The sequence below is a fragment of the Nannobrachium achirus genome, assembly GCF_963921795.1.
Source record: "Nannobrachium achirus genome assembly, chromosome: 7".
Taxonomy (NCBI): domain Eukaryota; kingdom Metazoa; phylum Chordata; class Actinopteri; order Myctophiformes; family Myctophidae; genus Nannobrachium; species Nannobrachium achirus.
In genome coordinates this window covers 41577478-41595743 of record NC_137816.1, presented here as the reverse complement: position 1 = coordinate 41595743, position 18266 = coordinate 41577478, and the positions used below count along the sequence as shown (strand labels likewise).

At 42.1% G+C, this 18266-nt stretch overlaps 1 protein-coding gene across 1 annotated transcript in view; it reads left to right on the top strand.

Annotated features, from left to right (window-relative positions):
- Positions 1-18266, top strand: part of LOC308288767 (transmembrane protein 266-like) — a gene marked incomplete at both ends in the record, with an annotated part of 90946 nt that overhangs the window by 53609 nt on the left and 19071 nt on the right. The window contains 2 exons of the mRNA XM_080730237.1: positions 11507-11661; positions 15926-15999. Of these exons, the coding sequence (XP_080586363.1) occupies positions 11507-11661; positions 15926-15999 (229 nt within the window). The remainder of the gene's footprint in view (positions 1-11506; positions 11662-15925; positions 16000-18266) is intronic.

Here is an 18266-nt window from a genome sequence, read left to right as displayed (position 1 = left end):
ATCCCCATAGGGATATAATATCAATGACACTATCTGGTCTCATATCACCATATGCATATAATATCAATGACATTCTCCAGTCCTGGTGTGGTGATGGACGGCCCCTTGAGGCAGATATGTTTCAACGCATCCAGTAGATCATTTGAGTTGAGGAAAACCTCCCTTCCAGATCAATTTAAAAGCACACATCTTGGGGGGAAGAAAAAAACTTGAGTATAATGATGAATCCATCTGCCCATGAATCCATCTCCACTGATGGACTGATGGACTTAACATCTGCTAAACTCCAGCGTTGGCCCACAGGCGTCTGACCACCACACACAGCATATGGTCCCAAAGTAAGGAAGTGCAACATTTTCACAGATGAGTTGCTGTGGAGTAGAAGTATAAACTATAAACTATCAAAAAAGGTAAAAAAAAAAAAAAAAAAAAAAAGTATAAGTACCTTGAAGAGAAGTACGGTAATTTAGTAAAAAATAAAGTTACTTCACCACAGGTCAGAAAACACAAGCTCTTACAGCGTGCCTTGCCTGCCATCTGACTGGAACTACAGGAAACTCATTGGGCTGTTTAGTCCAGGAAGAAGGGACATTCTCGACTATAGCCCCTTTTCCACTAGCACCAGAACTTTCCAGAACCTGAACCTATTGTTTTGGTTCTGGTTTTGTTTCCATAGTGCAAGGCCCGGTTTCAGACAAGGTTCTGGGAACCTTTCTCAGGTCCTGCTCTTGATGCACCACTGTGGGCTGCATAACTGAAGTGGCGGAAGTGCTGCGGTTAAGGGTAGTCACGTCACGCAGGTCACATCCGCCAGCGAAACAAACCTAAATAGACTCACTCTTAACTCATACAGTGCCCCGGGCCACAAGTGGCCGCTAGAGTGCCAGAAAAATCTCTATAGGCTTTCACTCTAGCTTCCGTCGACACTGTCCGAAGTGCCTTGGGATTTCACTCCAGCCAATGCTATGGGTGACGAGAGGAGGAAGTTAGCTTACACTTAGCCATTCACTGCTAACCCCTTTAGAAGCCCGATCTAAAGCTATTTCAGTCGCAAAAAAACTTTCTCTTTGGTCTGGGAACACAATTCAGAGAAAATCCTCTCTAAAGATGTGACTTATTATTGGAGTGGGCGGCGCGATGCGGCCGTTTGCGCGAATACGGCCCGTGGATGGCCGAGTGTCGGCCCCGGCCATTGATGGAAATTTAGACCGGAGCTTCGTTGAGGCCTCCGATTAAATAATTCATTTTATTAAATATCCCCGACTAGATCGGGATAGGCACCCTGGAATACGTCGCGCCGCCGACAGTATAGATTGATTTTTTTTTGGGGTGCTCTAAACTTTATTTTAAACCATTTTCAATGGAATAAATCGTCGGACCATCTAGCGTCTCTCGTTGGTAAGCGCTGGACGAGCCAGGACCACCCACGTTGCTCCAAGCAGTAAAATAGCAAATAAGATATTGTATTGGATTGAAAATATCCCGAACTTGTTCGGGATAGGCACGATTAGCTCCAAGCAGTAAAATAGCAAATAAGATATTGTATTGGATTGAAAATATCCCGAACTTGTTCGGGATAGGCACGATTAGGGTTAATAGGTGTAACTTTGTCAGAATCCATGTTTTTGTTTGGATATTATTTATTACGAGCGCAACCGAAGGGTCGGGAGAAGTAGAACAGTTTTTTTCGCCAGCGGGGAATACACCACACTGTGAAAAAAACAATAACATCTGGTGAAACTCTCCCTGGCGGAAGTAGCACCGTTCTATGCCGTATCAGCCTCAAGTCGTAACCAGGCTTTTCTCTTCGCAGATGAGTTAGCCTGGCTACGTGAGGCTACTCTTGAAGGTAGTTCTAAACTTGAGTTCTGGGAACCTATGGGTGGGGCCAGCAGCGCTGCTGCTCTTTTTTTTAGACTTTCCCGTTTAGGTCGGGTTATATGGAAAATCAGAACATGTTCCCAGAACTTTACAGGTTCTTGAACGTTCTTGGTTCTGGAAAGGTCTGGTTCTAGTTCTGTTTCGGCCCTGTAGTGGAAAAGGGGCTTATGATGCCTTAGAGGAACACATGTACGAATAAAAGAAAAGAAAGACCCCCACTTCATTAAAACAGGATTTGGGTGCAAAATCGGTGAAGTGAGCCTTTAATTTTACATCTACTATTTCCCCTCCTAGAAATGTAGTGGAGTCAAAAGTACAATATCTTTGAAATGTAAGAGTGAAAGTCATAAGTATCAAAAACTACAAATACTCAAGTAAAGTACAGATACTCAAAAAAATATGTACTTGAATAAGTACAGCACTCAAGTAGACAAGTAGCCAACGTGTATAGTAACTTGGTTATATTGTCCACTATACTGCAGACTGCTGCGGTACCTTAAAGGAGTAGTTCACCCCCAAAATGACTTTTTTTCTATTGATTACTCACGCCATGGAGACTTGAGTTAATACTATTTTTAGTTTTCTTGTCTCATTCCTAAGACAAAAATGTAATTACAGTAAATCTACCCCCATTGATTCCTGAATTTGATTACAATAAATCTACCCCCATTGATTCCTGATGGGGACCCAAATTCATTTGGTTCCCCATCAGGAATCAATGGGGGTACATTTATTATAATATATATTTTTTGTCTTAGGAATGTGACAAATACCAAAAAATATCCATGGCGTGAGTAATCAATAAAAAAAAGTATTTTTGGGGTAAACTACTCCTTTAAGACCCATTTAAAAACGGGTACACATTATTGTGTATCATTATTTTATGCTTTAACTATTGAAAAATAGCAGATATACAAGCTCACAGCGCGCTGCAAGCTTGTAGATCTGCTATTTTTGAAAAATCCTGAAAATTAGAATTTTGACCCGATTCTATAAGTGTCTTTTGAATCCTTCTAAGATTTTTTGAAAAAACCTATGTTTCTATGCCAGCAATCTGGCCAGCCATCGTCAAAGAAAAGGTCCTTTTCACTTAACTGGAGCTCAGTTAGTCTGTTCTTGAGAGACTACTATGTCAGTGGTTCTCAAACCTTTTCATGTGAAGGACCCCCAAAATGATATGAATTTGGCCACGGACCCCCATCTCAAAATATTTTGTTCCAGGAACCACCCAGAAGCAAAATTTGAGTTACAAACGTTCGCTTTGAAAATACATATATTCAAAGATTTGCACACATTTTCACGACTTTTTCAAAAATAGCAGATCTACAAGCTCGCAGCGCGGCACTCGGTGCCGCGCTGTGAGCTTGTATATCTGCTATTTTTTTTTATAGTTGAAGCATCCAATAATTTTAGGCCTAAATGGGTTAAGTCCGGCGGTCCCGGTAGAGCGGGTTGGACACCATCTGGAGCCTACACACTCAGCCACCCAGAGCCAGGAAGATGGCTGCCAACAGTGTGATTATGTCTTTATTAGATTAGGCGTACAGTACATTGTTTACAGGATGGTGGCAGGATGGGTTGCCAACTACCTGAAATTCATAAGGGGACACCGGGCCGGGTGTCCCTCATTTCCCATAAAACTAAGGGACAACCAGAAAAATATAAAATTCACTCTGTGGTGCAGTATGTGTACAGTTTTTTTGTGTATCGTTAGCCTCATAGCGTAATTGCTGAAATAATTTTTTGGCTTAATTGACATTTCTGCCTAAAGGGCTTTGCACACTGGCGCGATTCTCAACCATTGCCGTTTTTTTTTCCAGTTTGCTGCATGATTAAAATGCATTGGATTTGGTGTGCAATGCTGTGCGGAATCCTCACTGCGGATAAGGAGTCAAAAGGAGTGATGAGTTTTTACCGCATGCGAAAAGACACACAAATTAAACTGGGTTCGATTGGGAAGAACGCACTGCTGCAGGCACTTGCCGCATGGCAAATTCGGAGCAGGTGTGCATGAGGTCATAGAGAATCATTGTTTTCTTTAAAAAAATGAAATCGTCCGTTTTTTCCGTGCGGAAAATCTCCTACTGCTACTTCATTGTGCCTTATTGTCTCCGCCAGTCTGAAAGGCATGGCTGAGACTATGTTTTGCATCCTGTCCGTCGTCCGTCCGTCCGTGTGTCCGTCTTTGAACAGCTAATCTCTGGCACTGTTGGCAAGATGGCAGTGAAACAGTGTGCACGCACACTCCCTCAGGGTACCTCTGCCCCAAGTTTTTTTTACATGGGCCTGTTAAAGTGCCACCAGGAGGCGGATTTTTGCTAAACACCTTTTTTGACAGTAATCCTACAGACTTTGTCCAAACATCACGCAAATCGGTACACAGTATCTCTATAGAAACGGTTCTTTCAGATTGTTCAGATTGCTTAAAGGACAACTTTGTTTTTTTACAACAAGGGTTCATATTTTAGATTGTAATTAGAGAAAAGAAAAGATAAGTGTTAAAATGTTTTAATTTACTACTTTATATTGTTTTAGCGATTTTATTATTTTGATTTCAGTGTGTGGGGGCATGCGTACAAGTGGCTAAATATGTCTTTTTAGACACAATAAGCCGTCAATTTCTTTGTTACTATTTACACCAGCCCCCATAAGTCACATCTGCCCATGAAAGATTGCGGTGCATCTTGGGAATGGGCTTATTGTGGCTAGAAAGACATATTAGCCACTTGCATGCATGCCCCCAACCTGGGGGCATGCATGCAAATCAAAATCTTTAAAATCACTAACAAGATAGAAAGAAGTAAATGAAAACATTTAACATTCATATTTTCTAAAATATGAACCCTTGTTGTAAAAAAACAAAGTTGTCCTTTATCCATTCCCTGCGAACTTAAAATATGGATGTGCGCTAAAACTGCCGGGAAATAGCTATATTTTATCAACATGATAGGGTATAATTTCATTGTTTTCAAAGCCATGATGATAAACCACCACAAAAAGACCACTAGAGTGCGCCATCGTAACACTAAAACCTTCAGAAGAAACCATGTTTAAACCACGTTTCAAGGATGGGAAAGTGACGTCGCTCCATTGATTCACAATGGGAGATCTGCGGCCCGCCATCTGTGCTCAATCCTGTTCAATTCGTGCTTGATCGTCTAAAACCACCATCGGTCTGGGCAGCGGATCGTATACAGACGCCACACACAAAATTTCCGAATCAAAATCCGACCTAGTGAAGCTGCATAAGGGTCGGATGGTTTGCATTGAGCCTAACGGCTAGCAGATGCTATTGTAAACAAGAAGGCCTGGTTTAGCGGTGACATCATAATCGTATCCTTTTTTTTCACGGTCTCGTGTTATTACCAGCTGAAGGTAAGGAAACCGATTTGCTCCGTCTATTAACCCAAATAAAAGCTTAAACAATGCTTTTATATAAAAGTCGATTAAAGTCGATCGGCAGGGACGTCCATAATAACATAGTCGATCTAGGAGTCGACCGGCGCTAAGTGAGTTAAGATTGGCTTCCAAAGTTTGCAGGAGTGCTTTTGAACAAAATGCCTCAAATCATGAACAAAGTGTCTGATTTTCATGAGATTTCTACACACACATTCCCACTAAGCCGAGGAAGAAACACCACTTGAACATTTTCAAATTAGCCTTATGGTGGCGCTATAACAGATCTGTTAGATTTTTCATATTCCATCCTGATTGGCTAATATTTACATCTAAAGTTTGCAGGGGCCCATTGTGAACAAAATGTTGCGAATCATGAACGCAGCTTCTGATTGCCATGAAACTGTGCTCAGTGCACACACATTCCAGGTTCTGCCTTGTTGGCTTGGCAAATGCCAGGATGAAACTCATAGTGTCCCCTATACATAGTAATAGATTCAAGCCCCTAGCAGGGACCCCCCTGCATCTATGTACGGAAGGATGATTGTTATTGGTTAAACATGCAACTTTTGTGGGACATAATATGCTACATAGTTAAGTTATAACTTAAAGTTGTACTATGTAACTTTTTTTATAAAACAAATCTTAAAATTCTCCTAACTATTAAATCACAAAAGTTTTAGAAGATCCGCGCCGTGAATTTCAGCCTGTAAAGCCTTCTCTATATGTAAACTGAGATCCTTGCCGTGGACCGGATCTCGCGCCAAAATTGCGTCATCACACTACCGGCCAATCACAGCGAGGGTTATACAACTGCCGGCCAATCACAGCGCATCTTGAAGTGGGGTCGCTAATACTCGCTATGGCAGCCATATTTGTTGTCGCCCGTTTGTACCATCCCTTCTCTAGGTAATTTCGCCTACCAGGCAGGGTGAAGGAGTCCGTATCTCTGGAATTACTGAACGCACAGGAACAAGGGACCCCTTAAAAGATAGATCTCAGCGAGGTGGAGGCAGACGCGGGGGTCTGAAGGTACGAAAAACGGACGAAAGACGCGGACGCGACCGCGGTTTGCTATAGGGCTAATGACCACTAGTTGGGCAACTTACACAGTATGGCTTTAAGTTATATATTGCTGCTTTAATATTGGAATGTAGAATGTAGACTTAACCAGAAAACCTTTTGTTTTGAAGAAAATATAACTTACAGCACCTTTAAACAGGCTAAATCATTCTTTAGTTACAGTAAGGCCAGTTCAATGGGGCTGCACTAATAAAACAAGTCACGTTTTCATACAACATGCTCCCATCTGGCCAGAAGTGAAATCCTGAGATTTATATGAAATTATGACCAATTAACTGTGCTCACACTTTGCTCCCAAATGGCTGGAAGACCTCGCTTGAAGTCGACGGGAGAGAAAAAAAAAGAAAAAAAAGAATAGGCCCACGTGTGAAGCAAATCAACCGTTTTCCTGTTATTAATGATTGAGCAGAAGTTAGCCATGTGAGAAATGAGGTGATATGATTATGCCCTGCTAAAGCCCTCAGGGTCTCTTCTCTAATAGCATGCACAGCGGCTGCAACGCTAGCCATCCCTGTATTAACCGCTCTAGTCTTAGAGTGAAACGGTCTTGTGTTACTACTGTGTACATGGGCTGATATTTTCCGTCTACACCAGGGGTCTTCAACAAGGGGGTCCGGGACCCCTAGGGGGTCCTCAGAGTTACTACAGGGGGGCCACCAAATCTTTGTGATAGGATCATGTTTTTTACATTAACCATTTTAACCCTAGCATCCCTATTCTGAGTGGAACATTAACCAAAGATAGCAGATCTACAAGCTGCGAGGCGTTGTAAGCTTGTAGATCGGCTATTTTTGGCAAAAAGGTTTGTAGAGGGGAAAAGAGCAGCAGACTAAGTAGTTGACGGTTCAAGTGGTTAAATGTCTGAAAATACACATTACTCAAACATGATGACGATTCTGTCAAGCAAGTCTGTCCAAGAAATCCATGAACATTTTTAATCCACAACACAATTGTTTACAATAGTGGGGGTCCCTGCTTCATCTCTCTCTCAGCTAAGGGGTCCCTGGCCTGAGAATGTTGAAGACCCCTAGTCTACACCAAATATTTTCACCAAAAGCCGGTCCACAAGCTCACACAGTGGACAACGCCTTGTGAACTCGTAGATCTGCTGTTCTTGGCTAAACGTTCCCCCCAGAATTGGGATGCTGAGGTTCAAGTGGTTAACAAAAAGTGGCATTTTAAGAGTTTTAATCATTTTGATTATCACGATAATATTGTTCATTGCAATTCATAAGGCCATAATAATCGTGACGTGTAATTTTCATATCGTCCTATTCCCTTTTACTTTTACAAAAAAAAAAAAAGGAAAACGTGACGTGAAAAACACCAAAAACGTGAGTGCTTTTTCCAACGCTGTGGTAAACAGTGAGGCGGCTCTGCCAGCGTCTGAGCTCAGATTAGCACGGTGCCAGGGAATGAAGACGTGTCTGAGTCCTCTATGCCAGGGCATGTAGAGCGGGGAGAGGTGGGCATGCAGGGCGGGGAGAGGTGGGCATGCAGGGCGGGGAGAGGTGGGCATGCAGGGTGGGGAGAGGTGGGCATGCAGGGCGGGGAGAGGTGGGCATGCAGGGTGGGGAGAGGTGGGCATCCAGGGTGGGGAGAGGTGGGCATGCACACTGCACAGTGCCAACTTTCCACTCCAGCTGGAGAGACGGCGAGGGGCGCTCTGTACGCACGCACGCACGCACGCACGCACGCACGCACGCACGCACGCACGCACGCACACAAACACACACACACACACACACACACACACACACACACACACACACACACACACACTCTACATTATATTGTTGCTGTCGGGCAGAAACCTCTTATCTCCATATTCTAACCTTTTGTGTTTTTTAGTAAATGAATTACTCACTTGATCATACTATCACGTCACACAGAAGCATCAAAAGTAACAGATCCATAAGCTTGAAACGTGGCACAAGGACACATTTCTTTATTTGGAATCCTGAAAAGTAACAGTTTCAAATTCCACTCGTCGTATGTACAGTATATATATTATGTGTATGTATGTATATGTCACCGGATATAAGAGAACCAGCACATTCGAGACGCGGAGCACTCGTGATGCGGCACGGGGCGGAGCAAGCGGTCGCCACAACAACGTATTCCAGGCGGTGCGCCGCTCTATTGTCCACGACACTGCGAGCGGCTACCGAAGCCCCCCTGTATCCACGAAGCCCAAACGAGTTACGAGGCCCCCCTGGGTCCACGAAGCCCCAAGCGGCGCGAAGGCCAGCGGACCTTGGTCCTGCTCTTCGCCCCCGAGCGCCGCAGGCGCGAGTGGCCGCGAAGAGCGGGCCAGGGCCGCGCGGCCGGCGGAGCGCCGCGCGAGTTACGAAGCCGTGGTGAATGCAATCGTTATATTTATGCCCAGGCCGTAAGGCCTGGGCAAGCGCACGTTAAACGCCCTGTCCAAGTGACTACAATGGAGCTAATGGCTAGGCTAGGCTAGGCTAGGCTAGGCTAGGCTAGGCTAGGCTAGGCTAGGCTAGGCTAGGCTAGTAAATAAAGAGTAAACACTTCCGGTCTGCGGCGAGTTCAAAGCGTGACGTAACTCTCTTATCCAGTGGCTGACGTCGCCATCTGGTGGTGATTAGTGTGTGGTGAACGTCAAAACGAGTGCTCCTTGACAACTTTTACTGGTTTCTTGAACATACTGTAACATATATATACATATAGTTAAAATATGATTATTTTGGGGGTCGCGGCCTGAAAAGGTTGAGAACCACTGATCTAACGCAGGATTCTATACAGCATTATGTTGGAATAGAATAAGAGATTACTAAGACTAAAACATAGAACTTAATTGACAAGCTGAACAGATCATTCCCAGTTACATTGTATACATTTTGTCCAAATAAGCAGTGTGATTGTAAGTGGATAATGTGTAGCTTGGATCACTCATCAGTGAATCTGTTCATTGCTCTCTGAAAAGACACTTCATAGGATTCCACTCACACTTATATACAGCTGATGGATGGACGAGTTACACTGACTGCCATCTCTCTCTCTCTCCCTCTCTCTCTCTCTCTCTCTCTCTCTCTCTCTCTCTCTCTCTCTATGCAGTCTCTGTTCCCCACATTCATCTCCTCTTTACTCTGACCAGCATCAGTGGTGGATATAGTCAGACTATGTGTATATTTATTTACTCAAGTACATCATTCAATATTGTATAATTCTACTCCACTGTATCTCAGAGGCAAATATCATTTTTAAACCCACTACAATGATATAAACTGGTAAATGGTGCATTTCTCAACGGTGGGCGGCAGCACTCTGGTCTGGCCCATGGACTAGCTGTCCTGTCTACCTATGGCAGTGGTTCTCAACCTTTTCAGGCTGCAACCCCCAAAATAATCATATTTTAACTGGGGTCCCCCACACCCTGACGAGCACTAAGAGTTGAGGCATTACATTTTGTATATGTTCTATTGTGAAAATAGCACATCTACATGCTCACAGCGCCTTGCGCTGTGAGGCGTTGTGAGCATGTAGATTTGCTATTTTCAAAATTTCTGCCTCTAATATTTGACAATTTGGCCAATGTTTAATTTGTCATTTTAGAGCTATAAAAAGTCCTTAAATTGTCACTTTAGAAATGTGCAGATATCCTCTATACACTTAAACTTTATGTTGGTTTCTTTACTGTTGAGTGAGAAAACGATGTTGAACAAGTAAGTTAATCATCTGGGGACCCCCCAAAATAATTTGAGGGACCCTCTGGGGGTCCCGACCCATAGGTTGAGAACCACTGACCTATGGTACCTCCAGGCAGCACCTTGCTGGATTCATAATAACATTTTAAGTCACATAGCCTCCTCCTCAAATGACTACGCTTTTGGCGTACTATGTTCTTTTCGGCAAGTGAAGCGTCATGGATTTCTACACAGAGAGGGCAATTCTTTCAACATAAGATGCTCCATTCAAGTTCAGGAGAGTTTGGAAAAGGCAATTCTCCTGAATGCTGCCTTCGGGTATGGCATGGAAAGGGCTCATCTCTTTATGTGTTTCTGGTAATCATTGTCTTTTTTATGTAAGTTTTATGTAAGTTTGACAAAATGTCCAGCACAAGTCAGCATGGCGATGACCCCTGTGTATTTTATCGAGTCTGACCTAGTATACATACATCTATAATACAGGACTTTTACTATATTGTGGTATCAATAATTGTACTTACTTTTTCCGCCTCTACAGTGCCAACTAGCACCCTCTCCTGGCCATTATACACATTGCTCGCAGACTGAAGTCACAATCACAGAAGTTTAGCTCCCATCATTTCGTCATTGTCATGCAGAAACCTCATACAGTATCTCCAAGTTTCAAATGTGTATGTTTTTTTGTTTAGTTTTTTCGAAATTAAAGGCCTACTTCATCATACAGGAGCGTTGCACAAAAGTAGTGAAACTAGCAGACCTACAAGCACAACGCCTGACATCTTGTAGATCATCTTTTTTTACTATTTTAAATGTTTTTTCTTTTTTTTCTTTTTTTTCTTATAACAAAAAAAGGAAGGTTTTGGACATACAAGGTTTCCACCCGGCAACGACGATTTGCAGTTTTCAGGAAAGAAATGAATAGAAATAGAAGAGAATAACAAGGAAAATACAGCTCAGATATTCAAATATTCCTGATATGAGTTCAGTGAAATAATGTAGGCCTACATAAGTACATAATGTTCCATAAAAAGGGCAATGGTGTGGCACCAATGATGGCTTTCGCGTCGGTGGCATATCAACCTGTCGGTCTCCTATCACTCGATAATCACCGCTGAGCGAGATGTTACTAAAACAATGCCTAAACCTACCCCTAAAAGATATCCCTAACGCCTTGTCGAACTAATGAAACATAGAAATATTGAGATTTCCCTGGTGAGGTTGTCTTGCTCTCAAGTTCAGTCTTCTATGTTTCTATAGCTTATTGTGCATATTGCTTATAGCAATATTGTGTTCTTTATGCCTTAGTCTATTAGCCCCTTTATCGCTGCTTGCAGCTATATTTGAATTTGAATCCTGAAAAGTAACAGTTTTGGACATAATGAGGTTTACACCCGACAGAGAGAAAATAGAACAAATCAAATTAATCTACTTAACGTTGTGTGCTGTGCTGTGCTGTGCTGTGTGTCCCCATCCAGGTCCAACTGGCTGAAGCCGTGCTGTGGCCACAGGGTGGCGCTGTGGGAGGTGTGTCTGCTCAGCGCTGGCTTCAACTGTGTGCTGGTGGCCTGCCTCCTGCTGCTGGTGGTCTTCCTGTGCCTGGAACTGCTCATAGACACCAAGCTCCTGCAGTGTAAGTCACCACCTCACACTATAGCAGCAGCATTCTGGGCCCTGGGTACAAGGATTCACTGCGGGCCCCCCATTAATGTTCTTCATAGGGGGAGGGGGTTTAACCCATTTAGACTGGGAACGCATTATTACGCTTTTATTATGTGCTTTAACTATTGAAAAATAGCAGATCTACAAGCTCACAGCGTGGCACCGAGTGCCGCGCTGCGAGCTTGTAGATCTGCTATTTTTTAAAAATCGTGATTATCTTTGGATATTTCAAATCCTTCTTAGGTCTTTTGAAAAAACGATGTTTCTATGTCAGTGGTGCTCAAACTTTTTCATGTGAAGGATCCCCAAAATGATATGTATTTGGCCACGGACCCCCATCTTAAAATATTTCGTCCCAGGGACCCCCCAGAAGCAAAATTTGAGTTACAAAATTACTTTTTTTACTTAAAGAATACATACAGTATATTCAAAGATTTGCACACATTTTCACGACTTTTCAAAAATAGCAGATCTACAAGCTCGCAGCGCAGCACTTGGTGCTGCGCTGTGACCTTGTATATCTGCTATTTTTCAATAGCTAAAGTATAAAATAATTAAGGCCCCCCTCCACCTTGGGCTCTAGTAACTCAGTCCCACTTTTCCCTCCCTTTGTGACGCCCCTGCTGCTCTGTTATACCTCTGCGTGTCGCCCGGCCGGCCGGAGAGAAACTGGTGTCCGTGTGTGTGTGGACAGCACGGGTCTGTGATGTAGAGTGATGCAGAGAGGTGATAATGAAGCCCGGCTCTTGTCAATAGTGGCGGGCACAGCACGCGTCTCCATCGATTGCGGGTCTGACGTCCATCGATTGCGGGCCGGCGTCCATGCTGTATAATGATACCTGAAGTTTGGCTCCGGGGCGCGCAGCACGGACAGTCACTTCAGATGCATGTCCACTCAGCTGCTTTGGCCACTGCCAGTCTCACAAGACAAATGGACGAGAGAGAGAAGTGGTAGAAAGTATCCAAGTACATTTTCTCAAGTACTGGATTAAAGGATGGCTTCACCACTTTTCTACCTGTCTTCATATAATAGGTCCTCACTAATGTTCATGATAAAATAGCACTTTTTCTTTTTCAAATCTGTCAAACGATGATGTCACTGGTGGATGGATTTGACCCGCCCATAGCTCTCCTATGAGACCCCGACTGAGTAGAAAAAAATGTTGCTATTTTATTAGTGAGGAGTCGAGACCTATTATATGAAGACCGGTTGAAAAGTGGTGAAGTCCTCCTTTAAGTACAATTTTGAGGTAATTTTACTTTACTTGAGTATTTATGTTCTTTTGTACTCCACCCGCTGTCAATCTGTCTGTCAGTCTGTCATTCAGTCTGTCTGTCTGTCCGTAACATCACACTTTTGCCCTACTCATATCTCCGCCACCGTTGCCCTGATCCAAGCCAAACTTTGCTCACACACTCCTTGGCTGCTCATTTCTCACATGGCCCTCTTCTAGCGCCACCATCAGGCAGATCTTTTCAAAACAAATGTTTTAACACTGCTCCTACAGATTTTGGCCTAAAATCACACAACATGGTACACAGTATCTCTAAAGTCAACATGGATTTCCCATATTCCCTCCTGAGCAACCAATGCCACTTACAGGCCAATTTGTGCATACATGCGACCTGACGGTCGCTTATCTCCCGATTAGGGAGTCTAAAGGCCGTTCCATACTTTGACCGAAACCGCCGTTTTCGGTCAAAAGGTCCTTTTCTACCATAAAATGATATCCCTCGGGACTTCTGAAAAGCATTGGACCGAACGGGAGTTCGGAAATTTGCACGTCGGAAAACACAACTCACCGAACATTTCGGTCGAATTATGGAGAGGCCTTTACTGGTACTTCGAATCCACTACACCTCAAAGGCAAAAAACAATTTACTCCACTTTAACTATTTGAACAATTAATTTACACTAACACTTACTTTAGTTGCAGATTTAGATTATTACTACAAAACATATTGATCTAAGACTTATTTTACACTTTGGCTATTTGAAAATGATACGAGCTTGTAGATTTTGTCAATCTTTGATACCGTTAAGTACCAAAGTTTTGATGCTGATTCTTTATTTTAGATTGCACCAATATAAACAAACATGACAAGACACACCAACATCAATCACAAATCCAATCAAATCAAAATTAAATACAAAATAAATTAAACAGAATTTTACAAGGGTTCACATTTATACACTTTATTTTTTTTTTACATCTTATGTAATAACCATTTTCCCCATCTTTTATTAAAAGTTCTTCTTTTATTTTTAACTTAAATGTTAGATGTTCCATGTCCTGAACATTGTCCAATATTGTCCTCCACTGTGTATAGTCCGGAATGTCAGTCTTGAGCCATTTGAGTTCAGGATTGTTACTTTCTAACAGAGTATCTCATTGTGGCATTGCTACTTTTACTTAATTCAAAACAAAAGAATCAGTGTAGTTGTTTCACCAGTGATTGAGACAAACTCTCCCATAGATTAGTAGTGTCAGAGGAGATCCAGGGCAGCGGGTCGGCCCAGCAGGGAGGAATGGACAATGGCAGAGATGTGGGGAAGGAGACAAAGTGCTGATAGATCGCAATGTGGAAGCAAGGAGCATAATGGGTGATGGGGAGAGAGAAACAGAGGGAAATTGATTCAGGCACACACACACGCACACACGCACGCACACACGCGCGCGCGTGGTTGGCAGAACAAGTCGAGGCTCGATTGACTCTTAGCACAAACTCCTTAAAGACAAAATGTAAAGCATTACTATTCCAGCGAGTGACATGATGCAACTTAAAGAACTTAAAGAAGACACTGACCGTGGTGCATAAAGGGATGCTTCTCCCACAAAAACACCAAGGACAGTTACTCAACCATGTGAAGCCTCGCATTCAAGGAGATGTTTTTTTTTTGTTTTTGTCACATGAATGAAAAAAAAAGAGTACTTGATGAATTGAAGAAAATTATGTCCCAGATTTAACAACATCAAAACTATATACAAACTCCCACACAACTCTCACAGTATAATCCATGACGTGTATCAGAATAAATCAGAATCAACGTTAATGTCTCATCATTACAGGTTTACAGGTGTAAAGTGGTGAAATGTGTTTTTTCAGGGAGAGTGATGGGCAGGGAGGGCGAGGAGAAAAGTCGAGGCAAAATTCTATCATCATCTATTAGTCCAGTCATTTTAGGCCAAAATTTGTCCAAACCTAGAACAAATTGCAATAGTAGCAAACTCAACTGATTTTGTATCCTCAATATGTCCTTAGTGAGGGAAAAAAAGTCCCAAGGAATCCCACCGGGGCAAAGTTTTGAAAACGACCTATCTACCTTCACTTACTATACACTACAATATAAAGGAAAAAATGACTGAAAAAAGATCTGCTTTAAGTGGGATATGAGGGGTCAAACTAGGGGTTTTTAATTATTCTGAATCCATTGCAAGCATTTGTTTTGCATGAAAAACATTCCTTGGGCTAAAAACGGACCCCAAAAGACTGAAAATTGATGAAAATTGATGAAAATTGACGTTTTGAGTGGCCATTTCTGGCCCAAGGAATGTTTTTCGTGCAAAACAAATGCTTGCAATGGATTCAGAATAATTAAAAACCCCTAGTTTGACCCCTCACATCCCACTTAAAGCAGATTTTTTTCAGTCATTTTTTCCTTTATATTGTAGTGTATAGTAAGTGAAGGTAGATAGGTCGTTTTCAAAACTTTGCCCCGGTGGGATTCCTTGGGACTTTTTTTCCCTCACTAAGGACATAATGAGGATACAAAATCAGTTGAGTTTGCTACTATTGCAATTTGTTCTAGGTCTAACCCTAAAATGACTGGACTATATAGACAGTACAGTATGTAGGCCTACACATAGCATAAGGTGTGAGGTGGTGAGTTTTTAAGGTGTATGCACATGAGATCAACGTATTGTCAGGTTCACGCAGAATGGAAGTCCACACAAGACGATAACTTTCAAGTCTTGTATCAAGTTGTATCCTCACATTCCTCAGTACATGCAAAACACACAGCCAGGATAAACGGTCTCACTCAGTATTTTCCTCGTTCATTAATTCTTCATTCACTGTGAAGGAATGTGACATGACAACAAAACTTCTCCATAAATTCATGCCTTCACTTCAAAGAGTAACTGACGGAACGGAACTGGCGGTTTTCAAGCAATTGAAAATTGTGTGAACCAACAGTTTGTCTCGAGACCCTAACCTTACTGTTTTCTCCATAGTTTCCAATGCTTTTGAGTTTGCCAGCATCATCCACTGGATCAGCCTGGCCATTCTCTCCCTCTTCTTCTCAGAGGTCAGTGTCCATCAAACTTTAGACTTAATCCACACTGTTTGTTCTTGTTTGGAGTAGGATTTAGCTTCCACACAAAATATTAGGGTTATGCATGAAATATTGACAAAGGTTTTCAACCGTTTCTTCATATAATTGGTCCTCACTAATACTTTATCATTATAAAATGGAAGAAAGCATGTCTACTCACTCAGTGTCTCATTGATGGGCTACCGGTGTACAGCTTACCAATGTCATCTTCAACAGGGATTCAAAGCTAATAGAAACTACAGCCTTTATTCTCCTGGAAAGTTAACATGATGAAATAGAAGCCATTGTTCTTGCATTAATAAGTGAGAACTGAGCAGTTATATGAAGATAGGTTCAAAGTGTGTGAAGGTCCTTCTTAACACACAGTAAAGTATCAGTTATGTAGTAGTCGTTTTTTTGTAAAGCCTTTTAATTTGATTACAAAAAATAATGATCTCCACATCTAATCATTACGTTTCAATTAAGTATGGTTCTAAAAAAGGACCCCCAGGGGTCCTTAAAGGAGTAGTTCACCCCAAAATGACTTTTTTTCCCCTATTGATTACTAACGCCATGGAGACTTGAGTTCAATCATATTTTTGTTTTTTGTCACATTCCTAGGAAAAAAACAAATGATTATAGTAAACTTACCCTGACGGTTTCCCCATCCAGGGCCATGCATTTGGGTCCCCATCCAGTGCCATGCATTTGGGTCCCCATCCAGTGCCATGCATTTGGGTCCCCATCCAGTGCCATGCATTTGGGTCCCCATCCAGTGCCATGCATTTGGGTCCCCATCCAGTGCCATGCATTTGGGTCCCCATCCAGCACCATGTATTTGCGTCCCCATCCGGAATCAATGGGGGTAAATTTAGTATAATCAAGTTTGTCTTAGGAATGCGACAAATACAAAAGAATATTATTGAACTCAAGTCTCTATGGCACGAGTAATCAATAAAAAAGTCATTTTGGGGGTGAACTACTCCTTTAAGGGGGTTCCAGGGAGTCTCCAGCTATATTTGTTAATACATTTGAACCCCCTTATCCATTGGATATTCAAAAGTAGCAGATTGTACATCTGCTACTTCTAGGGCTCCCTGGCACAAAACATGTTCAGATGGGGGGTCCGGGCCGTGGCCTCTAATCCATATACATTTTGGGGGTCCTTGACACGAAAAGGTTTGAGAACCACTGAAGTATACTAGAGCAGTGGTTCTCAACCTGTGGGTTATGTTGGGGGGGTCCCCAGCTGATTAACTTAATGTGCAACATTGTTTTCTCACTCAACAGTAAACACACTTAACATAATGTTTAAGTGTATAGGGTATCTGCACATTTCTAAAGTGACAATTTAAGGACTTTTTAATACCTCTAAAATGACAAATTAAACATTGGACAAATTGTCAAATATTAGAGCAGGAATTGTGAAAATAGCCGATCTAAAAGTAGATCGGCTATTTTCACAATAGAACAGTGTTATACAAAATAATGTCTCAACTCTTAGTGCTTGTCAGGATGGGGGGTACCCAGTTAAAATATGATTATTTTAGGGGTCGCGGCCTGAAAAGGTTGAGAACCACTGAAGTATACTAGAGGAAACTCCAAACAAACGGACCGCCGTTTAGCCTTACAGCCCAAAATGTTAATTAAGCAGTGAAGCGACAGGGGGTCATAATTAACACCAGCGTTAATGAGCAGCCAGGGATGGAGTTACGGTGACGGGATCCTCCTGATCCATGTCACTGTGTCACCGCAGCGCTGTCGCTCCGATGTCACTGCTATTGTTGTCACAACAAGACACAGGTCCCCACTTTGATGGATTAGCCTGGCTATTACATGACAGGACATGCTAATTGGAATGTAAATCAATGGCCACATTTAACACACAACCAGTGGTGGAAGAAGTACTTCGATTTCTCGCTTAAGTAAAGAGTGGCGTTACCACGACATAGAAAATGTGCAAATAAAGGTTTCAAAATGTTGCCTGAGTAAAAATACAAAGGTAGGCTCAAAATATACTTTACAATTGGTCCAAAAGTAAAAGTACTCATAAAGCATTTCACAAGCTTATTTTGTTTTTTTTCTTTAATGTTAATAATCTTTAATATTTTTGTATTCCTTAATTTGTACTTTTGAATACTGATGTTTTTTTTGTTTTTTTGTTTTTTTTTGTTTAAGCTTGTAGGCCTAATTTTGAATTCTTAAGTATTATTAAGTTAGCAACTTTCACTTGTAGTGGAGTAATATTTGACCAGGATCAT